This window comes from Taudactylus pleione, unplaced genomic scaffold (assembly GCF_031769625.1).
Source record: "Taudactylus pleione unplaced genomic scaffold, aTauple2 ptg000026l, whole genome shotgun sequence".
NCBI classification, from domain to species: domain Eukaryota; kingdom Metazoa; phylum Chordata; class Amphibia; order Anura; family Myobatrachidae; genus Taudactylus; species Taudactylus pleione.
This window is the reverse complement of record NW_028284428.1, coordinates 21,893,091-21,917,164: the sequence shown is the minus strand read 5'-3', so window position 1 is coordinate 21,917,164 and position 24,074 is coordinate 21,893,091. Positions and strand designations below refer to the sequence as shown.

General features: G+C 43.9%; 1 protein-coding gene across 8 annotated transcripts in view; it reads left to right on the top strand.

Moving 5' to 3' along the window:
* Window positions 1-24,074, top strand: part of ASMTL (acetylserotonin O-methyltransferase like) — an 86,733-nt gene that overhangs the window by 5,523 nt on the left and 57,136 nt on the right. For 6 of the 8 annotated variants that reach the window (XM_088451648.1, XM_088451647.1, XM_088451646.1 and 3 more), the window contains exons 3-5: window positions 2,591-2,714; window positions 10,149-10,280; window positions 18,305-18,352. In XM_088451648.1, the coding sequence (XP_088307774.1) occupies window positions 2,622-2,714; window positions 10,149-10,280; window positions 18,305-18,352 (273 nt within the window). In that variant the 5' untranslated portion in view covers window positions 2,591-2,621. Of the gene's footprint in view, window positions 1-275; window positions 324-2,590; window positions 2,715-10,148; window positions 10,281-18,304; window positions 18,353-24,074 lie in introns of all 8 variants that reach the window. The other 2 variants (XM_088451651.1, XM_088451645.1) reach the window with 2 other exon arrangements.

Genomic DNA, 24,074 nt, shown 5'->3' with positions numbered 1-24,074 from the left:
TGTACTGCATTGGCTGTAATATTTGGGTATATATCAGTTTACCTAGCTTATGCATTGCTGTGAAGGTGTTTATATCTGAATAGTTCTATATATGTGTGGATATACCAGGCTCCCAACAACTGTAAATCCGAGTAGCCTGGATCCCTCACACTCTTATTGCAAATATGTATGTTATCTAAACTGGGCTCGGGAGGGGTATAGGGGGGGAGGAGCCAGCTACATTTCTTAACAATGTAAAGTGCCAGGCTCTAATCACATATCCATCTATACCCCAGTGTATAACCTGCAGTGTCCCCTGTGGAATCGGAGAAATAGATTTATCGGTAAGTAACAAAATCCTGTTTTTCTTATTGAGAAATTCAGAAAAAAATATTCGATTAAGTAAATTGTGCTGCCATCCTTGGGTCCAGATGTCTGGTAGTGGACAGGGTTAGGCTTCTGTTTGTCCATATATTTTATGGTTGGCAGCCACCAGCACTGGTTTTGTCTACTACATTGACCATAAATCATTTTATTTGGTCTTGACCATCAAGCCATGGAACCCCTGCAAGTGCCCCAAGGCACCCCATGGTGCAGCGGCACCCAGTTTGGGAACCACTGGACTAGTGAACAGATGGACTGGGTACCAACATGTGGTAGAAATCAGCTCACACAGAGGTTAAACAAAAATAAAGTATGTGTATATTAACCTGCACAAACATCAAAACATCAGGTAATAGTATGTGGCTTTTGGCTTCTTCTGCTTTATAAAGCCACAATCCACATAAAATGACAGTCCAATGCTGCCACAGGTTTGCAAAAGCCCTGGATTTCTTAGCCACTACTTTCCAGCTAACCAGAAGGTAGCTGCATTAGGCTCTATGGGCCAAATTCAAGTGGCCGCCTTAAGCGGACATTTTGCAGTGGGTTACATTACCACACACTGCGCATAGTATTTTTCAGCACGCATGTTCCTGCAAACCATGTTTTTCAAATGGAAACTGCTTATCGCTGAAGTCACGTGGTATGTCTGCCTGGTTTTTCTCATGTTAAGGGAGAGGAAATGTGGGGAAATCAACCTGAACCCTAAAAATGTGGCTAATAAGATGACAGGGAAGAATTGATGGCTATTAGTGGTTATATGTATTTGGGGCTTTTCAAAGGTGGCAAATTGAATTTTTTAACAGTGGACAAATGTACCAGTAATGGCTTTTCAGCAAATGAAAGCCTCTAGATGAATTTGGAGTACAGTCACATGCCTTTTAAGGTTTATTTCATGTAATATTAAGCCACTTTGGAAAAATTGTTAAAAACGTGTAACTTCCAGCTTAAAGTTCAAAATCTCATGTCTCTTCCCCCACATACTTGTCCCATATCATTTAACCCATTCAACAACACCCCCACATACTTGTCACACATCAAACTTCTAAAGCTGGGTACACACCTAAAGATTTTCTGTCCAACCATCCAACTTGTTGATTAGTTGGAATGAAAATATGGTAAGGTATGGGAGTAAATGACAATCAGTAATTTGCTCCCAAACGCCGGAAAATGGACAAAAACTGTTGTTTGAACAAATTGTTTAGATCAAACATTTAATAAACTTGTCTGAACGTCCATTTTCATCTGTTTTCTGGCATTTAGGAGCAAATTGCTGATCATCAGTTACTCCCATACGTTACCTGATTTTCATTCCAACCAATCGTAGTTGGATGGTTGGACAGAAAATCTTTACGTGTGTATGCACCTTAAGTCAGTGGTTTCCAAAATCTGCCCACAAGGCACCTATCTGTCCAGGTTTTCATGATATCCTTTTCTTAATACCCCAATCAATTTGATTTAACCATCTGTGCACAAGCATGGATATCATGAAAACCTGGACTGTTCAATCAATCTTAAAATAGCAGTTTTTTCCTAATTTGCACCTACTCAGGAGCTGCCTGCTAAAATTCGTGTTTACTCCCATTGGAGACTTGCGCTAACTTGACACGGATTTGTAATTGATTAGGAAAGGTGCTAATGGAACCCGTAGCTAAACAGGCCTGTGTGTTTGGTGGGACCACCTCGGCTACCTGGATATAATAAAATTGCTATAGTGGTGTCTTACTGTTGCTTGCTGTTCAGCTCTTTACAATTCTTATCACATGCATTTACCAGGCAGCAAATCCAAGCTACTGCGTACAAAGATGCAGATCACTCAATTATCAGACTACTGAGTAAGCCTATGGTCAGACTGGCCGCGGGAACTGAGACGCCGGAGCCACTTTCATTTTGTATAGGATCGCAGTCACAGGCAGTCATGCCACCTCCCCATTGCCGTCAGCAAACTGTTCCGGCCTGTCAATCATTTTGCAAATAAGCCCGGTCTGTGAGCGACAATGGAAAGGATACTTGATGTATGCGCAGTACTACTCATGCGCAGGATACCAATATTCGCTCAAACTCAGGCCCACAGTCATCTCCGTTGTGGATATTTGTCTGCCTTTGGCCAAGTCACTCAATTCACACAGCAGGATTGAAATTTCAGTTCAATAGATCTGTATAGAATTCACTTATATTAATTAAACAATTGAATTTCATAAATTTTCTGTTTTACATTATATCTGTTTAGGAGATTAAAGTCCTGCTTAAACAGAAGACAAATGTTGCTAAACCCAGTAATTTCAAAGCTGGCAGGGAAGAGGGTGGTATTGGCCAGTGCATCTCCACGGAGGCAAGACATACTCTCCAATGTGGTAGGTACCTGGAATTGTTAATCTGCACCTGGACAGAATATGCATACAGCAACCTCTTACTCACAATGCGCCTGGTTCAGAGGGGGACACTCACTGCACATGCGTCCCGATAGTTATCCCGGGGAGATGCAGAATTAATTTTGGACGCAAGAGCTGTGTATATCAGTGGGCGTTCCTGGTATGTAACTGGTGGCTAGGCAGATGCGATTGTGTTGTGTACGTGCCGCTGACAGCGACTGCCTCTGAAGATGCATTAGTGCTGATACAGGATGCCATATTCAGATGGAGATAGTGCGCCTGCCATAGGGCTGATGCAAGGTTCGATGGCGCATCTAAAGACGCGCTAATACAGATTAGCGACGCTGTAAGTAGGTGTCTCAGTATGCGTCCACCTCTGAATCAGGCCCAATTCCTCTTATCTGCCCTTTTATATTCAAGTGTAGTTTATTCAGGGTAGAATAGGAGAACATTACTAACGCTTGTCAGAAATTTTTTTTTTTCTTTTTTTAAGCACAATACAATTGTTTTTGTGGCTTTGTTGTATCTACATTTGGTTATTGGTATATTGATTTATGTGAAAGTGCTGACAGACTATTTTAAGTAATCTTAATCCCTGTAGTAAGCACACTTTTTTTTTTTTCTTTTTGATCTGTATATAGCATGCTAATATTATTATATTGCTGTTTTTAAAAGTGCTTTATATTCAAATGTCCTGATTCTGCTTGAGAGTTGGGTTGCATACTGCTTGCATGTACTTTGCTGCTTAGTTTTACTGTCTCGCTAGCACTCACAAAGCAGGGGCATAGAAAGGAAACCTAGGCCCGCTATGCGGTGTGACACACAAGCAAAGTCAGGGCAATGGCATACAGGGCCTGATTCAGCAGTAGACACAGTGCCATATTTATGCAGATCGATCGATCCATTTGCAAAGTGTCTTGTGGCCAGCATTTGGGGGAGGTAATGAAGGGGGTGTTAGGTAAATTGTCCTTGCCGTATGTCTGAAACAGATTAACAAGGGGTAATATAAACCCCACTGACTTTCATTTATAGAGTATATAGAGATCAATCACAACAGAGCAGTGTGAATAAGGAGAATATATTCTGTGAAAGATGTCCGTGGGTCTTTAATGCCTGAGTAATTTATGAGAGACAACCGTGAGCTGTTGATATTAATAAGTATAGCTTACATATACAGCCCTACACACAATGGGCTAACTAATGTGCTATTGAGATGGGTAAAATCACATGGATCTCTAATTATGCTCTGAGATATATAGTGGCATGAGAAATCAAAGGAAATTCGGAGTGAGAGTGTTTTGTCGGCTAATGGTTTTATTAAGAGTTGTAAATTTAAACCAACGTATGCACAATTAGGTTGCACGCTTGAAAAAAAACTGTCATTCTATAGCTTCTATAACAGACATTTATACGCAACAACTGTATGTGTATTGCCTTGCATCCCTTTTGAAATAATCGCATATGAGTAACAGAGATATTAATAAGCATCACCAATATGTGAAAGTAACTTTTCACTGACTCTTCTTGCTGAATGATATTTTAGTGGAACAAGCAGCAATTTGCCAAGAGTCTTCAAATGCAAAAACTATTTTACAAAGGCATTTAAATATAGTGCTGCATCAAAGCAATGTTTACTGACTATATTATTCAAGAGTTATTGCTAAGCTCTGACTGACACTACTCCGATCCAAAGGTTCTAACCACACATTTCATTGATAAATAATATTTATGCGCTACTTGATTCAAAAACTTAGCATTACTAAATATATATATAATAATAAGTGTGTGTTTGAACATCGTGAGTGACAGCCTCCAGGTATTTCCTGGCCGTCTACACGAATCTCTGAAGACTTGCCATTTATTTATGCTGAGATAATGGCAAATTATGGAATGAAATAATAAAATAAAGTATAGTTTGTTTTTGGGCTGCTTTAACTAGTGTAAGTAATAGATACATTCACATCAAGATAAACTTTATCTTATTGTGTATCTAATATGTTATGGGTTTGCTGCAACTATTGTGATAAATTGGTTCTTCAGCTGTTCTCCTGAATGTACCTATCTTGCATATGAAATACATTGGCCGGTTTGTCTGTCTGGTTATGTATTCTGACACCCCTCTACCAATTGGAAAACCAACTAGAGGTAGTCCAGTTGGATCCTGGCCAGGTTTTAGTGGGGTTAGGGTCCCGCTCTGACCTCTCGTTTGTGTATGCTGGGCAGAACTTTGACCCAGGGAGCCTGTTGTGGGCCTTCCACTAGACAAAAACTTAACAGAGGGGTGGCAATTGCCTAATGGAGTGGTTGGGGTCCCGATCGGATCTCGCGGCTGAGTGCGCCAGGAAGAGATTTGACCCGGGGAGCCTGTTCTGGGCCTTCCACTGGATGAATTTGGACCACCTCACATAATAAAACTTAATAACTTCAAGATTTAGCTAGTTCAGTATAATATGAACAGCCAGGACATAGGACCTCATTCAGAGTCGGTCGTTGCGGCCGCACGGTCGTACGCCACCGATGTTCGCTATACTGCGCATGCGTAAAGTTCGCAATGCGCGTGCGCAAACTAGCCGCTACGATCAGAAATTTCTCTCTCCTTGAACACAGCTAGTTCGGTAGTTTGAGTGACAGGATGAGGCGTTTGTGGGTGGTAACAGGGGAAGGTGCTTGAAAGCGGGGGAGTGGAGATCCGAACGCAGGCGTGCCTCATTATGCGAACGGCGTTTTATGGGTGTGCATACGGATTATGAGAGTGCATAATTAACAAAGTAGCGTTGTGGCACATGGGAGGTTTTTACACTGACATGATCGTAGAGCTTAAGAGAGGGTATGGTCAACCTTAAGCTCTACGACCAGTGGCGATGGTTCCCGATGGTCTCGATTAATCCTTATATGCCCGGAGATGACGTGCAATGCGTACGAGAAGGGGGCGTATTTTTTTGTCTTCCGACCGCTTCCTCCCCTTGGTCGGCCAACTACCGATCCGAACTTAGGGACGCAACTTGCGAGGGAATCATTTGAATATCCGGCCCCTTTTTCCGTACGACCGTGCGGCCGCTTCGACTGACTCTGAATGAGGTCCATAGTCTCTTCATAATAATCTTTAATATATAAGATAACATTACAGTAGCTTTTCTTTTTTTAAAAGATTTTCTTAATCTTTTTCACGAACTCTTCTACTTCATTTTAATATTTAGCTTTTTATTTATCTGTTATATTAGGGATATATTTTAGTTATGACATCAATAAAAGTTAAGTATTTAGCAAATTGTACTAATTGTCCCAGTGTTCACGGTCTAGGAAAGCTCTTCTTTTCTTCTCTTCTTTTCTGTACATCAACTATAATGAGCTATACTGGTAGCACAGCCACAACAACATACAAAAATAATACGGATATTCAATTCTATAATATATCATCTATAGAGGAATGGGTACAAGATGCCGGCACTCAGTATCCTGGTGTTCAGAATGGCAACGACGGCATCCCAACAACTCTCCCTCTCTCCGTACCCCTAGCCTAACCCCCCCCCTCCCCCCCTTCCCGGTGCCTGACCCTAACCTGCCCCCACTAGTGTCTAAACCTAACCCTACCACCTTAGCGCCTAACCTCTAACACTAACCCTCCCCCCAACCCCGCTACTTACATTTGGGATTCCGGTGGTCAGGATTTTGGCGCCGGCATTCTGTGCATTTGAATCCCCGCAGTCGGGTTGACCGTGAACTTCTATAGATAATGTTTGTCAGATAATGGGATTGATATAAACATTAAACATTATCATGGGCGTGCATAAATTAGCCATTGCGATTACATTAACAGCATAAAAGCTCTCTGCGTGCGAGGAGAGCTGCAGTGTTTGCGGCCGGTCAGATTTGCTCTACATGCTGCGTGACTGCTTGATGTGCGTCTATGGTAGCGATGTTTAAGCAGGAGTGCTACATTGGACGGATCTGAGAGGGCAGCAGTGGGCGTCTTTATGCTCGGCTGTGCTTTGGGAAGCATTAGCATATTATCGCAGCTGCGTTCTGTGTGAAATCGCAGTTGCGATCGCATTAGCGTCCACTGCTGAATCGGGCCCACAGTGCATGTTTTAAATTCTATACTCTCCCAACAGCAGAGCATAGAGAAACTTCAGTAGTTTTTCACTTTTTAGATATTAAGGTATTAAGGAGAGATATGTAAAAATGAACCATAGTGACACAGTTTGGTACAAATATATGCCACCTTTTCAGTCGCCGATAGATTTTTATAGTCCGATTATAGTCTGTGTGTTTATACAGCGTATGTGTCGAGAGCAATTCAAGCCTTGAACACTTAACTAACGTGGTCTTATGGGATGAGAATGCAGCCAACTGTATTTCAGCTGACTAGGTGCGACTGCACCATCCCGCTGTGTTTTCAAAGAGGAAATGCATTCTACACATGTGCAGAACAAATCTGCTCTGACTCCCTGGACTCTCCTGCAGACCTGGCAATTTCTGACTGGTTTTGCCAGAAAAAATTGTCAGTTAAGTGGTTAAAACAGGATTTCATCACTTAAGGGGCCCATACATCTAATTGCCGTGATAGCAGCTAGATGTATGGGCCACTTTACCTCTAATTGTGACTGTCGAGGTGCGAGCAGAAATAAGTATAGGAGGCTCTACCATATTAGCCGGTTAGAGTACAGCCCGCAGCGCTTAATTAAATCTGCCCCATGGGGGTAAATTTACTAAAGGTCGATTTGGCATTTTGAGTGATTTGAGGTGTGATATTTAATTCGATTTGGCTTTGATTTGGCTTTGATTTTGCTTTAGGGTATTTACTAAAGGCCAAATCGAAAGTAAAATCGGATTTTTGAGTCAAATTGACCATCGGAAAAACATTGGTACTTTTACATAGCCCAACACACACAACCCTTATTTACTATCATTCGATTTGAAATGGACCTCAAAATCTGATTTCAAATCGAACTTCAAATCCCCAATACAATAGACCTGCTTCATGCTTTCGATTTGAGCATGAGCAGGTCAGATTGACACAGATACATGCAGACATCAGTGAGATGCCTGCATGTATCTGGCTGTAAAAAGTAATTAAACAGATATAGTTACAAAAAAATTGGCGTGAGGTCACCCCCCAAAACAGAACCAGCCCCGGACTGCTGAAACCCAGTTCTCTCAGCCAATGAATGGCTCCTCCATTGTATTCAATGGTGGGAGCCGCAGGGTAACTAAAGTTTATCCTGCTGCTCCCACCATTGAGTACAATGGAGGAGCCGTTCATTGGCTGAGAGGCGGGACCTGACCTCTCTCAGCCAATGAACGCACAGACACGGAGCTTCAAAGGAGGAAGCCGCGTCTGTGCACTTAATTCGGGAAGGAGTAATCATTCTGGTTAGAATGATTATTCCTTAATGCGATGATTCGTTTTATTATTTTAACCCATGGATGCCTACTGGACAAGGGGATCACTGGAGGTAATATAGGTGAGTATGTGTGAGTGTGTTTGTATGATAGTATGAAAGTTATACTGTGTACGGTGTGTGTGTGTGTGTGTGTTTCTTTCAAAATTTCTTTACAGGTTTACTACAGGTCCCAGTGGGCCCTTAATGCCCCGCATGCTGGTACTTGTGGTTCTCCAAGTACCAGCATGTGGGGGAGGCTTGCTGGGACCTGCAGTTCTACTGGAAAGACAATGTTTTATCACTTCTAATTTTACATATCACTCTCCCAATCAACCCGCCACCCACCACCCAGGGGTGGCGGGGATAGCCCTGGGCTATCAGCCTAGGCTAGGAGTTCCCTGGAGAGGGAGACCCTTTTTTTTTTAAGGGGTCTCCAACTCCCCAGGGATCCCTGGCCTGGGCTGACTAACGGTCAGGGCTGATGCTGCGGATGGGGGGCCCGGTGATAGGGCTCCCCTGGCTGTGGCATCAGTCCCCCTTTAGAGTCCAGGGCTGGTTCTGTGATTTACAGGGAGACTCTATGCAAATTTTTCCCTGTAAATCCAGAACCAGCCCTGCTTCCCATAGCCCAGTGTTGTTTGTACCGAGTACAGGGAGACCCTACGTAATTTTTTTCCCTGTACTTAGTCAACCAGACCTGGGTTTGAACAGTCCGGGGCTGGTTCTGTTTTGGGGGGTGACCTCACGATTTTGTTTTTTTTTATAAAATTAACTTTTCAAACACTTTTTCAGGGCAGATACATGCAGGCATCTCACTGATGTCTGCATGTATCTGTGTGAGAACGAACTGCTCATGCTGAAAGTAAAGCATGAAGCAGTTCTCTAATGTGTCGGGGATTTGCAGTTCATTTTAAAGGGTGATTTGACGTTCGATTTGGACATGAACATGCCAAATCGAGTAGCAAATCACTGTTCAAAACATACTCAAATCGAATTTGTTTTGCAAACCGCAAAACAAGTCGAATAATTGTAAATGCTGTGGAAAAACTGTTTTCACTGCATTCTATTTGAGAAGGGCTAAACCACTCCTCAAATCGACCTTTGATAAATTTACCCCATGGTCTCAACAAAATGATAGTGAATCTAGAAATTGTAAGAATGGTTATAAAAATGTTTGCATTATAACCACTTGTTAACATCTTAAAGAACTCAAGTCAGCTAAAAATACAAGAAACCCTGTCCCTGAATTGTCACAAGTCACAGGGTATCTGATTACACTTCAGCAGCACGTTTTTTTTTTTTTTTTTTGTATTATTATCCTAAGCTTCTCTTTTGTTAGTGTCTTGTGTACTGGGAAATCTTAAGGAAAGAGGATGAAATGCTCATCTATAAGATTTCCCAACATACTCGTCAGCAGAGAGCAAAGTAAGCAAATACCCCAATGGGAACCCCTGGTTTTTAACCAAAGGGTGATATGTCAGTTTTGCCATAGTCATGTCTGCTACTTTATGCTAATGATAGTAAAAGCCCTTCCCCTGGTGTACAAGCATTCTACTAAAAGGGCAAGGACTAAGGTCAGGGGTACAGAGATGGGGTGGGAGCGGGTACTAATTGCCTGGGCTTGTTGTGGGGGCCCTGGTCCGACTCCGCCCCTCTTACCTGTCAGCAGCCCAGCACACGCTGCAGTGGGAGACTACTTGATGCTGCAGAGTATCAGTCTCCTCTCCTCTGCATGTGGGGGGAGCGATTACACTGACCACGCTCCTTGACTTGCACCGGGCTGAGAGGCTCATAGCGCCCCCCCTCCCCAGCGCGCAGCGTTGCAAATAGTTTTAAAGGGGTGTGGCTACGAATCCCATTTTTAGGCCACGCCCCCTTCAACGGGTCTGGGCCAGCTCTCTACAGCCCTGACTCTTGTGGGTTTTTTTTGTTTGTTTTTTTTTTGTATTGATTTCAGTACTCCATTTATTATAACTGAATTGGATGGTGTGTGATTTTAAAACTGTACAATGTATCTTCTTTACCCACGCAGGGCTTTCGCTTTGAAGTAGTACCATCTTGGTTCAAAGAGACCCTTGATAAGTCTTTGTTTTATGAACCCCATGAATATGCTGTTGAAACCGCTAAACAGAAGGCATTGGAAGTTGCCAGGAGAATGCATGTGGTTAGTATAAAGTTTTTATTATTGACTTTCTCTTTTTCCAGTATGGGAATGGCATGTGAATCTTTTAAATGGACGCAAACCACGATAAATAAATCTGTATACTTCCACACAGCAACCTAATCAAATATTTTATAGGGACACACAACTTTAATGTGCCCCTGCATAGATCCTGTAAGTGTCTTGAACGTGGAGAGATCTTGCACCATTTTGCTATATTTGTGATGGAATATGCAGACTAATGTACCACTTCAGAGTATTTTGTTTACATATGCCCCTTGATGATGACGTCCTTTCCTCAGACTTCCATGCCACCACATCGACAAGTCTTCATCGCTTTATTTTATGACCATCGCCCTTATGTTAGTCACTGAGGTTTATTTTTCTAGCTTTAGTAGAAAAACATTTCCTAGAATTTTGCACATATCTCTAAGCATACTGGGATGTTAATCACATAACTAACTCCCTATGTATTTTGTGACTAATATTTTCTGCTAGTCACCTGGAACAAAAATCAAACTTACAGATGCAGAGAGATTTAAATAACAAATCAGTGAAGACCAAACCAATAGGTTATCAGTGGAAAACTTTTGTAATGATTTATATGACCAAAGTGGGCATGACCTTTGTCAATGTCTGCGTTCCTTTTTATTTGCCTCAATACAGACAAACCCATATTTGTAATTTTAAAACATGGTGTCGACACTGGGGCAGCCTGCAGAGGCATGACTTTAATTCAAGCCTCTTATGGATACCAAAGGGAGACAGACTTGTTTTAAACAGGGACCATCCAGTGAGTGAGTTTATGGATTATACTTTTGAGCACTAGGGGGTATATTTACTGTAGTGTGGGGGTTTTAGAAGTGGCGATGTTGCCCAGAGCAGTCAATCGGATTCTACTTATCATTAATCTGGTTGGCAACATATCCACTTCTAAAAACCCACACTTTTGTAAATATACTCCCTAGTATATGCTTTATGACATAGTTCCATCATTTCTTATATTTCATATCCATATTTCTTTTGAGCAAAAAGATTGCCTCCTGGCCTTCGGCCCACAGTTTGAGTCTTGGATAAAGAAAACATTAGTGGGTTGATTTATTAAAGTTATTTTACAGGCCATCTCAGTTTTTTTGTGTTGGTGCCTGCGATGAGGCACACTGTGGAAGCTTTTTTTGCTATTGAGTAAGCAGCTCTAGGTGTCCTGCAGGGCGCCAGCGCTGCAGCTCCATCACCCCAGCGCCGGCGATGTGCCAGGGTCCTCGGCCAGATGCTCCAGTCACTGAGGAGCTCCAAGCCGCAGTCGGGGGGAGGTAAGTGCGGCTCCCTGTTTAATACCGCCGATATAGGAGACACCGGCAGTGCAGGCAGGGGGGAGCTAGGTTATTTCTGCATCCTCCCTAGACCACCAGGGCAGCGGGATGCTAAAGTGGCCATTGCCTTGGTTAGGTTTTCCCCGCTGGCTCTTCCCCCACGCCTTGATGCTTTTCCTCTTAAGAGGAAGTTGTTTCAGAGTCACTGCTCCTCCTCTCTCCTTCTCACACTCGCTGGGCAGCCATTTCTTTCAGTGCCTGCAGTTCACCTGGTCTTTGGAGAGTACAGACTCCAGGTCTCCCTTTATTCCTCACCCTCACTGGTTAGGTTATACATATTGCTCCTTCCTCCCCTGTTGGGGCTGGTTTGTTGACCGTTTATTGCCTTATATTGCATTGAATGTTTTGTATGTTTGACTGTTAATGTATTTTGCATAAGTTAGTCTCTGCATAGCCCCACTTATTTGTTTATCTGTGGTATATCTACATTCTCTGCTCTAACCTACTTTTGCACATCTCAGTTCTTGCTTCGGCGTGTGGGGTTCTCCTTGGATTCTGTACTATGTCTTCCAGGAGTAAAGCTCCCAAGGAGGTGTGTGCTTCTAAGTTAAGTAATTGTAAGGCTTGTGCTGCTGTGGTTTCTACACAGGTTCCGGACCATGGTGGTCTCTGTGTTCACTATGTTGGTACTTAGCCCCATGCTGTTATCTCCACTGCGACTGCCAGCCAGGAATCTGCTTGGGTTTCCTTGCTGTCACAGGTAATTCTACAAGTAGTGGATAGACTCTCCTCTTCTGTGGTAGCGCCCTCTGTGGCTGGCTTTTCAGGTGTGGCCCAGGGTTCTAATGCGATGACGTCCCTGTCACTGCCTGCCGCTATGGAACCTCCTTGGATGCAGTCCTTTACGCAGTCAGTTCAGGGATTAGCACAGGTGTCTGAGTCCTTTAAACAGATGCTGGACCGGGAGCACGCTACTAAGCAATAGGCCTACTAAGGGTATTGGTATGATTTACCATTGGAATCCCGGCAGAGGCGGAAATCCCGATCGTCGAAGGTAAGTGTTCACTGACCTATTTCTAACCCCCTAACCCTCCCTTTGGGGTGCCTAACCCTATCCTCCCCCCCAAGTGCCTAAACCTAACCCCCCCTTCCCCGCCGCCTAAACCTAAGTCCCCCGGGGGGGTGCCTAACCCTAAGTCCCACCCGGGAGTGCATAACCCTAACCCTCCCTCCCCCTAGCCTAACCCTAACCTCCCGGAGGGGTGCCTAACCCTAACTCTCCCTCCCCCTAGCCTAATCCTAACTTCCTGTGGGGTGCCTAACCCTAAGTCCCCCCCCGGGAGCCCTAAACCTAACCCTAAATGCCCCCCCCCCCCCCCCCGGTGCTGTCCGCGCCGCCAGCATCCCTTCGATCAGGATGCCGGTCTCCCGGCGTCGGTAAAATGACAGGTGTCTAGATTTAGACGCCTGACATTTAACCCTTGCCGGGGATAAAGCAGTCGGGAAGCCGGCTGTCGGGATTAGGTCCGCCGGCTTCCCATCTGCATACCCTACTAAGAGGGACAGCTTTACACCATTGTCTGACATTAAATCCGACTCCTGGAGTCAGATCTAGTGGAGGTTTCTGATAGGGAATCTTTCTCTATTCCAGAGGATTCCCGGCCTCAAGTGGATGTGGTTTCCTTGATTAAGGCAGTTAAATCTGTTTAACTAATCAAGGATGTGGAACCAGCCCCTGTATTCAATGCTCCAGTATTTAAACGGCAAAAAAAGGCCATGTGAGAATTTCCTTCATCAGCGCAGCTTGAGGATCTTTTGGTGGAAGCTTGGTTCTCACCCAAATAAGCATTTCCCAGTTTCCAAGCTTATTACTACTTTTTATCCGTTGCCGATTAGACTAGATGGGAATCTCTTGCCCCAGTTGATGCGCATGTTGCCCGCTTTGTTAAGAATACTACTCTTCCTCTTCCTAATTCAGCATCCCTTAAGGATCCGACGGCTAGGAAGTTAGAGAATTATCTCAAGTCTATTTACTCCAATGTGGGCGCTGTAGCTCGCCTAGCCCTTGCTTCTGCCTGGGTTGCTAAGGCCATTGGTACCCTAGAGGTTGGCTGCCAGGAGGGCTCTCTGGCTACGTTCCTGGCAGGCAAATTATGAGTCTAAGAAGGCCCTTGAGGCTCTCCCCTTTTCTGGGTTTGTTCTCTTCGGTAAAGAATTGGACAAAATAGTGGCTACAGTGGCGGCATCTAGGACAGGCTATCTGCCTTCTGGGGCAGCTCATGGGTCACGATCTAATTTTCGGTCCATTCATCTGCAGGGTAAGGCCAAGGAGTAGTTGGCCTCTACGTCCCAGGGTTCCTCTGCCAAGGGGTTCTAAACCAGCAAGTAAGCAGTACTGGGCCTCCAGACGGCCTGCTGTTAAGCCAGCCGACGGCCTTCTGCATGACGGGTCAGGCCCCCCCTGGGGGATCCCAGGGTGGGTTGCCAGCTTCTTCTTTTTTCCAAGTTTGGAAGGCGACCACGGAGGATACCTTAGTAAGAGGGGTAGTCTCCCACGGGTATGCATTGACCTTTTGGGAGCATCCTCCAGCCCAGTTTTTCTTTGTAGGTCTTCTGGGGATCGGAAGAAAGCAGGAGCTATGAGGGAGTCCATTTGCTCTCTTCTGGCCTCCAGGGTGTTTGTTCTGGTTCCCGCGTCTCAGCGGGGCTTGGCCTTCTATGCCAGTCTGTTTTTGGTCCAGAAGTCGACCGGGTCATTCCGACCAATTCTCAACCTGAAGTCTCAACAGGTACTTGAGGATTCCCAAGTTCTGAATGGAATCGCTCTGCTCCATTATTCTAGCCATGGAGCCTGGGGACTTCATGGCTTCCCTGGACATCCAGGATGCCTATTTACATGTTCCCATCCATCTCCGTCATCAGCGATTCCTCAGGTTTGTGATCCTGGAGGATCATTTCCAGTTTTGTGCTTTTGCCATTTGGACTTTCCACGGCTTCTCGTGTGTTCACAAAGGTCATGGCAGCTCATCTTCGGAGCAGGGGAATTCAAATTTTTCTATATCTAGACGACTTGCTTCTTCTGGCCCAGTCCCCGGAGATTCTCAGGGAGCACGTCCGAGCCACAGTGAATCTTCTCCAGGTTCACGGTTGGGTCATCAATTGGATTAAGTCTTCTCTGACTCCCTCTCAAGAGATGATGCATTTGGGGGCCTTGCTGAACTTCAAGGTTCAGCGGGTGGTCCTCCCGGCAGACAAGGTTCAGAACTTGCAGTCCAGGATTCGGTTGTTTTTTCAGCACCGCCGGGTGTCAATTCATTCTTTCATGCAGGTGCTGGGCTCTCTAGTCTCCATCTTCGAGATGATGGAGTATGCGCAGTTTCATTCCCAGCCTCTACAGTTGGAGATTCTAGCCCGGTGGAACAAATCCCAACTTCAGCTCAAGTCCCAGATGATCAAAATGCTGTAGGAGTCCTCTGTATGCAGTTCCGACAGGAGGAACACACACAGCGTGCAGCTGCTAATCAAACTAGCAAGCTGAGCTGAGTAAAAAGATACATTCTTGAGACTGCAACATTGTATCTAGCTGTATGAGAGCTGTGGAACGGAGGTTTCATGCTCAGATAGGATAGAGAAATATAGCGTGAAGCTGCTAATCTTAGCAATTAGCTGAGCAGTTTACAAAGGAAATAGCCCTGACCATGTACTGGACTCTAAAAGTAACCGGGATAGAAATGCAGGATATTTACTGCATATATCAGGAAGCTACATCTAATAAAACAATACACCAGCACAGTTAAAATTCTTTTTAGCAAACGGAATAAAACCTCATTATTGGAATATCCATTGAATTTCACGTGTGTGTGTGTGTGTGTGTGTGTGTGTGTGTGTGTGTGTGTGTGTGTGTGTGTGTGTGTGTGTGTAAATTAGGGATGTGCAGGCTCGGTTCTACTCGGTTACGTTCGGAATTTACCGAATCTTATTGGCTATCCAAAACTCGTGACAGCTGAAACCCAATAAGATTCGGGAAAAAAAAACGAACGGAACCGAGTAGAACCGAGCCTGCACATCCCTAGTATAAATATAATATAATTTTTCTACAGATTGATGATAAAATAAATGGGTTTAAGCCCTGAATATTATACAACGTTGTTGTTTTTTACACTTTTTTTTCCTACTATTTCACATCTTTCTTTTAAAATACTTTGCCATTATATTGAGTTCCCAATTTATTTTAATATATACCAATAAAATGTATATTTTAAAATTGTTTATATGCCTGTGTCTCTAGTGCACCCAATACTATAACTCTTCTTTCTTTTTCTGTTTTGTGTTCGTATAGTCTATTAAGAGTTTTGGGGAGCACCTCTTTGTATTATAAAGAAATTTCTAGGGGTTTTATCCCCAAACATAAACATTTCAATGAGATGAGACTTCATATATAATAGATTAAGGATCATATAACTAGTGTGGGATTGAAATGTAAGTTAGTGTTTTCACAGATTGCGCTGTTATCTGATGTTCCTACTCTCCTGCAGGGGGTCCTCCATGTACAACCCCTGTTTGTACCGCCGGTGGCTCCTTGGAATTTGTCTCTGGTTCTTAGAGCCCTGCAAGCTTCGCCTTTTGAGCCCATGGATACTGTAGACATTTCTTGGCGTATCTGGAAGACTGTCTTCCTCCTGGCCATAGCTTCTGCCCGATGGGTGTCTGACTTGAGTGCTTAATCCTGTTGCCCTCCATTTCTAATCTTTCACGAGGACAGAGCTGTCCTTCGAACGCGACTAGGTTACCATCCCAAGGTTGTTTCCAGGTTTCACATCAATCAAGAGGTGGTTCCTGCTTTCCAGGTTCCGGATTTTTCTCCAGAGGAGGCCTGTCTGGATGTCATGTGGGCCCTCCGGATTTATGTAGATAGGACAAAGGACCTGCGTAGGGCAGATGCTCTTTGTCCTGTATGACTTTCGCAAATGGGGCTGACCAGTGACTAAGCAGACGTTGGCCAGATGGATCCGTTTGACTATTCGCCATGCTTATGCTGTGTCAGATCTTCCTGCACCATCCGTGGTGAGGGCTCATTCAACCCGGTTGGTGGGAACTTCGTGGGCAGTACGATGTGGTGCTTCTGCAGAGCAGCTATGTAGGGTGGCCAAGTGGTCTTCTGCCAATACGTTCCTGAAGTTCTATTCCTTTGATACCTTCGCCACACTTGATCCGGCTTTTGGGCAAAGAGTTCTTAGCGCAGCCCAGGAGCGTACCCTCCCTTTAGGATTTACGCTGGGATGTCCCAAAGCTAATCCTCCTGTGTCCCCTATGGAGAAAGAAGAAGAAAAGGAGATTTATGTGCTTACCTGTTAAATCCTTTTCTTCAATTCCATAGGGGCCACAGGGCTCCCACCCTGACTTGTGGCGCTTGCTCTGTTTTCGGCTCTCCTGGTCACATATCTTGTTTGATTGAACATGAGTGCGTGCTGGTCTTCCTTCTCCTTCTTGCTCCTTGTTTTAGTCTTGTTAACTTAACTGAGGTGGCCTGGGGGTGGGATATAGGGGAATCCTGGGCTGTGCCTGACAAAGTTAATTGTGTGGTGCCCAGACTTCTTTCCACCAACCTACGCCAAGCATAAAGCCTGTGTCCCCTATGGAATCGATGAAAAGGATTTAATAGGTAAGCACATAAATCTCCTTTTTTAAGCATCGTAGTGGAGTAGGTCTAGATGCAGCTGAGTGGGAGAGCATCTGTATTAACCTAAAAGCGTCTTATTCAGTAGGACAAGCTCTGCCACTACAGTCCACGTTTTATAGATATCCAAGCTGGAGCACAATTTGTGTCTCCGTCATTTTGATTTAACCATCTAGACCAGAGATGGGGAACCTCAGGCCCGGGGCCGTACAAGGCCCCCGGATTCATTTGGTCTGGCCCTCTGAGCTTTTTTTCTGCTAGCCTCATCTGGCTAGCGGGGCCTAGAATGGCACCCTGCAGCCAGATTCTATGCAGCAGTGCTGTCTGGAGCATCCTTAGGATGCTTCAGGCGGTCACACCGCTGCCCTTACAGCTCCCCAGAGCATGATCAGGATACTCCAGGCATTGCTGTAATCACCGGCAATTGTGGTCCCGCCCTGTGTGACATCACGCGGAGGGGGAATGGCCTGCACTGGGCCCGTAAATAATGATTATATATTCTCAAAGTGGCCCTTGGCAAAAAAAAGGTTCCTCACCCCCTGATCTAGACTCCAGCATGGATATCCTTAATACCTGGACTGTGAGAACCTCTGCCATAGGATGAAAGAAAATTTTATTTGTAGCGGATAAGAACCCCATTTAGACCAAGCCATTTTGAAATTACATATTCTGTTCAATACCCTCTAACAGGGCTAGTGTATTCAAGTATGATTGTAAAGCAAGCATTTAAAATGAAAGGTAGGTTTTCTCCTTTTCTATAAGCATTTTTTTTATTTAATTAACCTTATTTCTAACAATGGGGAGACATTTGGTTTATTTTTTTTAATAAATGTCAAGCAGAATATAATCAATAGCCATTCTGCAACCAGAACCTTTTATCTCTGTATAATGGCTTTTGGCTTGGTGTTGCTTCTGCCAGATTCTTTTGAAAGACCTCTTTGGCTTAGGGTTACTTTAGTAATAATTACTGAAATTCCTATTTATTATTTTCACTATATATTACTCATTGTGTTCAACTGTTTGGATCTTGTTTTTAGAAACACCGTAAAACTCCGGATATTGTCATTGGCGCAGACACTATAGTGGTAAGTTAGATTAAAATCAGTCAATTAATTTACTATTCAACACCCCATTTCCTTGCTTTCTCCGCTCTACCACATTAAGAGGCAGTTAAATTAGTATAGAGTGAATATAATTGCACCGCCAAATACATTAAACACCTGTATATTCAGTCTTCAGAACCCTATATACCTGCATTTACGCTGTATTCATATGTTTGTAGCAAGCATTGTAGTGTCAGAGTATACTGTGCATTGTCTACTGTAACAGACCAATATAGCTTAATAAATACCAGACCAATATAGCTTATAAATTCAGAGCAAAGTCTGAAGGCACACCGTTTTCATGTTACTACACTACATTTACACATTTCATATATTACTTGGGGGGTGGCCCAGGTCTATATTGTACTTCAATAAATAGAAGAATAAAAACAAGAGAAAAAGTACAATGGAGCAATCATTAATTTATAAAAGTGGGCTTGCTATGAATTACTCTGAATGATCTAAGTTGTACTTTGTTTGCATGATCCTATGCTTTTTTATATTGGTAAACGCCTACCTTCTATAATGTGTTTATTTAAAGGAATAATGGGGAGTCAGCATGCTTTAATGCAGTGTTCCCAACCTCGGTCCTCAAGTCACACTAACAGTCCTGGTTTTAGTGATATTCATGCTTAAGCACAGAGGGTTACATCTAATTAACTAATTAAGTCACCTGTGCTCAAATGAGACTATCCTTAAAACCTGGACTGTTAGTGTGCCTTAAGGACCGTGGTTGGGAACCCCTGCTTTAATGTGTTCCTTTAATATAGAGAAGCTGAAATAATGTATTGGTAACAGAATCTACTGCATATGTAGAATGTTTCTTGTATACATTTGCATGTTAAGTTCATACCTATACATTTTATGATAAGCTATAACCGATAGGGTGTTCAATGAATCTTGTGCACCGTACGTGTTTTCCCAGCAAAGGAGGATGCCAGTCATAACTGGGGGAGAGGAGGAAGAGGAGGTAATCCTGCCACACCCCGTGAACACAGTAATAATGTATTACTGCAGTGCAAAGTAAATAATCATGCGCGGGCATGTTATGGCAACAGGCTCATTCCACGGAGCCCCCACTCTGAAGGCCACATAAGGCTGATGGCGGAGCAAAATCGAAGTGTGGTATAAAATTTATGGAATGCAGCCACCATGTTGACAAATATAATATCAACTGGGAACATATCAACAACTGCAAATGTCGATGTACGTGATGTTGGCATTGAAATGTCGACATTATGCAAAGTGCTGATATTTGGTTTAGGCTGCCGGGGGGGGGGGGGGGTTAGGCTACCAGGGGTGGGCTAGGGGTAGTGACTTGCCGCTGGGCACCGCTGCACTGCCGGACCAGTAGACACTGCTGGAGCTGCCAGACCAGGTAAGGAGATTGTCTCCCCACTGGGACTGTTTTATGTTGACATTTCATCAGTGTCGACGTGATGAATGTCGACCTAACCTACTGAACCCATATTTATATGTGATATTTAAATCTTTCCCATTCATCCCCCTCAATGCCCCTTTAATGACCCTCAGTCCTCTCCAAATGCCTTCAGACTAGTTTGCATGCCCTTCAAATCCCATTAGACATGCCCTTTCAGAGCCCCTCTGTTTTTCCCACGTTATCAGGCCACAGCTCATGCCCCTGTAATGCCTCACGAAGTAACTGAACAGATTTATGTGCAGTGCTCCAGCAGAGAGGAAAAAAAAACACTGTCCACCAGAAAGGGGACATGCAGGCTGCCAGGACAGGAAAGCAGCGGTGGGGTTTAAACAAAGCGGGCTCCCAGAAGCGTGGAGTCTCTGCTGCAGTCTGAGATGTTCTGGGCACACTCATCCCAGTTTCTGGTACCTCCCACCAGCCACAAAAGAGTCCGTCCATTCCCATCACCTCCTGTCACATCCTGCACTGCCTGTGACTTCGCCTCTGGGTCTGGCCAACGCTTGCCGGCACAAAGGCCCTCAATCAGAGGAGGTCGTTAGATGCAAGCAGTCGCACTGAATCGGGGCGGCCGCTTCCAACCTGAACGGCCACCTCCTTGTCCACACACAGCTTAACGACCGACCAGGTTGATGGTCGCGATGGTGATCACCATCGCGACCATCGGTGCTTACGACCAGACTCTAAGGTTGGGTCTGGGCACTTGTAAGCCCCAGGGAGCTTTCTGCCCACAAAACGGTAGGCGTTCGTAAAGGAACGCCTCCGTTTTGGAAACCACCCCCCCGGCCAGCCTACCAAATGGGGGCAGCTGTCGATCAACATTCTCTGTCGCTTCGGGGCTTGCGCACGCGCAGTGCGGCCGCTGAGCGTGCGCAGGCCTAACCATCGAGTCTGTTACGAGCGCATTGGCGCTCGCTACCGACTCTGAATAAGGTCCAAAGTCTTTCCAACGAAGACCTACTCTGCTTGCTCACAACCAGATTACACCCGCCCCCTAGCTACAGCTCTTCGTGTGGTTGCAACCCCCTACTGTCTACAGTGGTGTGGCTGCTTTGGGGGTCTCAGAATATATGGATGAGGCAGATGATGGCTGCATTTAACATTGGGATGTCCACATCGGTGCTGATTATCCAAATAGTGTTGCAATGCCTAAAAGGGCAGGGCGCATCCTAAAAAAAAGAAATATTTACAAAATTGGAGGGGGCGCAGTGTCTTGCCTAAACAGCCTAGTGGGAACATTAAGCACAGATGTAAAAATGTTGCAATATAATCAAAAGTACTAAAAGGAATGAACCTACAACATGAACTAAAACTTTAAGGTTTCTTGGACAGTTAACAATAAGTACACCTTAAATAAGAGATGCAAAATTTGAGTTCATGGTGTGCTGACCTACATCCTGGGGATGAACCGAGCAGATTGCAACTTATTATTATTATTATTATTATCCTTTATTTATATGGCGCCACAAAGGTTCCGCAGCGCCTTACACAGTACATAAATGAGCACACAAGAAAAACAGTTAATAGTAATACAAAACAATGCAGGACAAGGACAAGGTTATAAACTCAGCTGCAAAACACAAGCAGCAGGACATGAGCAACCAGGTGGTAGGTGCCATTGTAGGGAGTTAGGAGTAAATTATACTATAAGTAGGGGGAGGAGAAGCACTTGAGGATGAGGGCCCTGCTCGTGAGAGCTTACATTCTAAAGGGGAAGGGCAGACAGACAGGGGCGACACAGAGGGGTAGATAGTGAAGAAGGAGCATGGAGCAGTGGGTTAGGATATGTGCTGCGGAATGTGTGTGTATAAGACGACCTGATGTTATGTAAAAATTAAGTCCTTCATACATCTATCTCTATGATAGAAAATAGATTGTTTGTGTTATTTACATGAGAGATGTACAAAGTAAAGTAGAAGCACTTTAATTTGTGTGTTACATTTTAGCATCTATATACAGCCTGACAAGAAATGCAGCTATTATGGGACTGTCCCGCCATCCTAATACAGTAGTGACTACTTTAGTTCCAGCTGCTGGGTGCTATGCCATGCTCCTGTGAGTGGGTGCATCTCACATGCTAGACCCACTCACAAATGGGTGCAGCCATACATGATGTGGTCCCACAGGATGTTGCAGTACCCGGGCCCAGAATTTCTCTTGGCAGCCCTGGAGGTGACAGACAGAACGAGGAGGGAATGGGGCTTAGTAGTGGGGTAACAAGACCATGGAGGGAGGTGGTTGAGAGTGGAGGTATAGGAGAAGTGGGGGAAAGAAGCAGAGGGTTGGAAGCAGACTGATGAGAGAAAAAAAGGAAGAACAGCAAGTGGAGGAAACAGGAGGGGGAAGAGAGGGACGGATAAAGTAGAGGATTATGTGGACATAGAATATGGGGGTTGTGTGAAGTAAGGGTGTTCATGCTGTGGACAAGGTAATAATTGAGATGTAAACTGGAGTGGAGGCTGTGTGATGTAGAGACAGTGAGATATAGAGTCAGTGTGGATTAAAGTTGTTAAATGTTCAAAAATACATGTAAAGAACAGTGCTGCTAATGTATGAGCGCAGCTCCAAAAGTGATATATAAAGGAGAGGTATGTGAGTAGTGGGTGCAGGAATTAGTTTATAAACAAATGATTAATGTGGATAGATGTGACACAATTGGAAAAGGCAATACAAAATGAATGAGGACAAAATTACAATGTACCCGAGCTGATCCAGTCCAAAGTGTTCTGTTCAACAAAGATCAATCAACAAGAGCAGCACACAGACAGGGGAGCACTTGCAGTGTCCAAGCAGTGAGTGCAGTAAGTAGTTGCCTGGATACAGCAGAAGATGTTGATTTTGTTCATTCACATAAGTATGTTGCTTCTTGTTGTTCAGAAAGTGTTCTGGTTTTGAGTTTCGTTTTTCTCCAGTTTAACTCCAGCGTAACTCCGACTTAGTTATCAAATTGTATTTACACTTATAATCAGAACACTTTGAATCTTAACACAGACTATGGCAGCCTCCGGCTATGCAGCCTGTGGGAGCAGTAATATCTAAAGTTACAAACATGTGTCTCTGTGCTCACTGATTGGGACCCCACCCCAAAAGCTCTAACACACACTAAATTGGGATGCAATAAAGTCTAAGATAAACAATTTGTGAGAAGGGGGAGGCCAACACAGATTCACAATACATTCCTAACTTCCTTTAGATAAATTGCTCTTAGTATAGCAGTAGTTGTAATTTACCCAGTATAAATTTTCAAAACTGTGCTGAGGCAATCACTAAAACAGCATCTGATGGGAGCAGTAGTTGTAATTTACCCAGTATAAATTTTCAAAACTGTGCTGAGGCAATCACTAAAACAGCATCTGATGGGAGCAGTAGTTGTAATTTACCCAGTATAAATTTTCAAAACTGTGCTGAGGCAATCACTAAAACAGCATCTGATGGGAGCAGTAGTTGTAATTTACCCAGTATAAATTTTCAAAACTGTGCTGAGGCAATCACTAAAACAGCATCTGATGGGAGCAGTAGTTGTAATTTACCCAGTATAAATTTTCAAAACTGTGCTGAGGCAATCACTAAAACAGCATCTGATGGGAGCAGTAGTTGTAATTTACCCAGTATAAATTTTCAAAACTGTGCTGAGGCAATCACTAAAACAGCATCTGATGGGAGCAGTAGTTGTAATTTACCTGTGGAATGCAGAGAAGAAGTCACATCAGTCTTTGCATGGTGCGCATATGACAAATAAGATCTGCAGCGTAACTCCGACTTAGTTATCAAATTGTATTTACACTTATAATCAGAACACTTTGAATCTTAACACAGACTATGGCAGCCTCCGGCTATGCAGCCTGTGGGAGCAGTAATATCAATCTATATAATAAAATCTATATCAATCTATATAATAAAATTGACTGCTGCCAAAAATTTTGTCATTTACTGACTGGCGAGCTCTGACCCTTCCCACCATCCTCACTCCTCTACCATCTCCAAACACTTCTGTTATTTACCATATTTACTCATCGCATACGATCTCATGAGGAAAACAAGGACACTTTGAACCAATAACAACATCACAACATTATCCATGACCAAAAATATATAACTATATAGAATAAAACAAAAAGGCACACAGGCCACATACAGAGAAAAAAAAATCAAAGAAAAAGTACAATAGTAAAAATGACAAAAAAAAAAATAATACTAAGGGTAATCTATAATTAAATCAAATGCTGATATTGAAGGCTAACAGAGGGGTAGAGAAGAGCAAGAAAG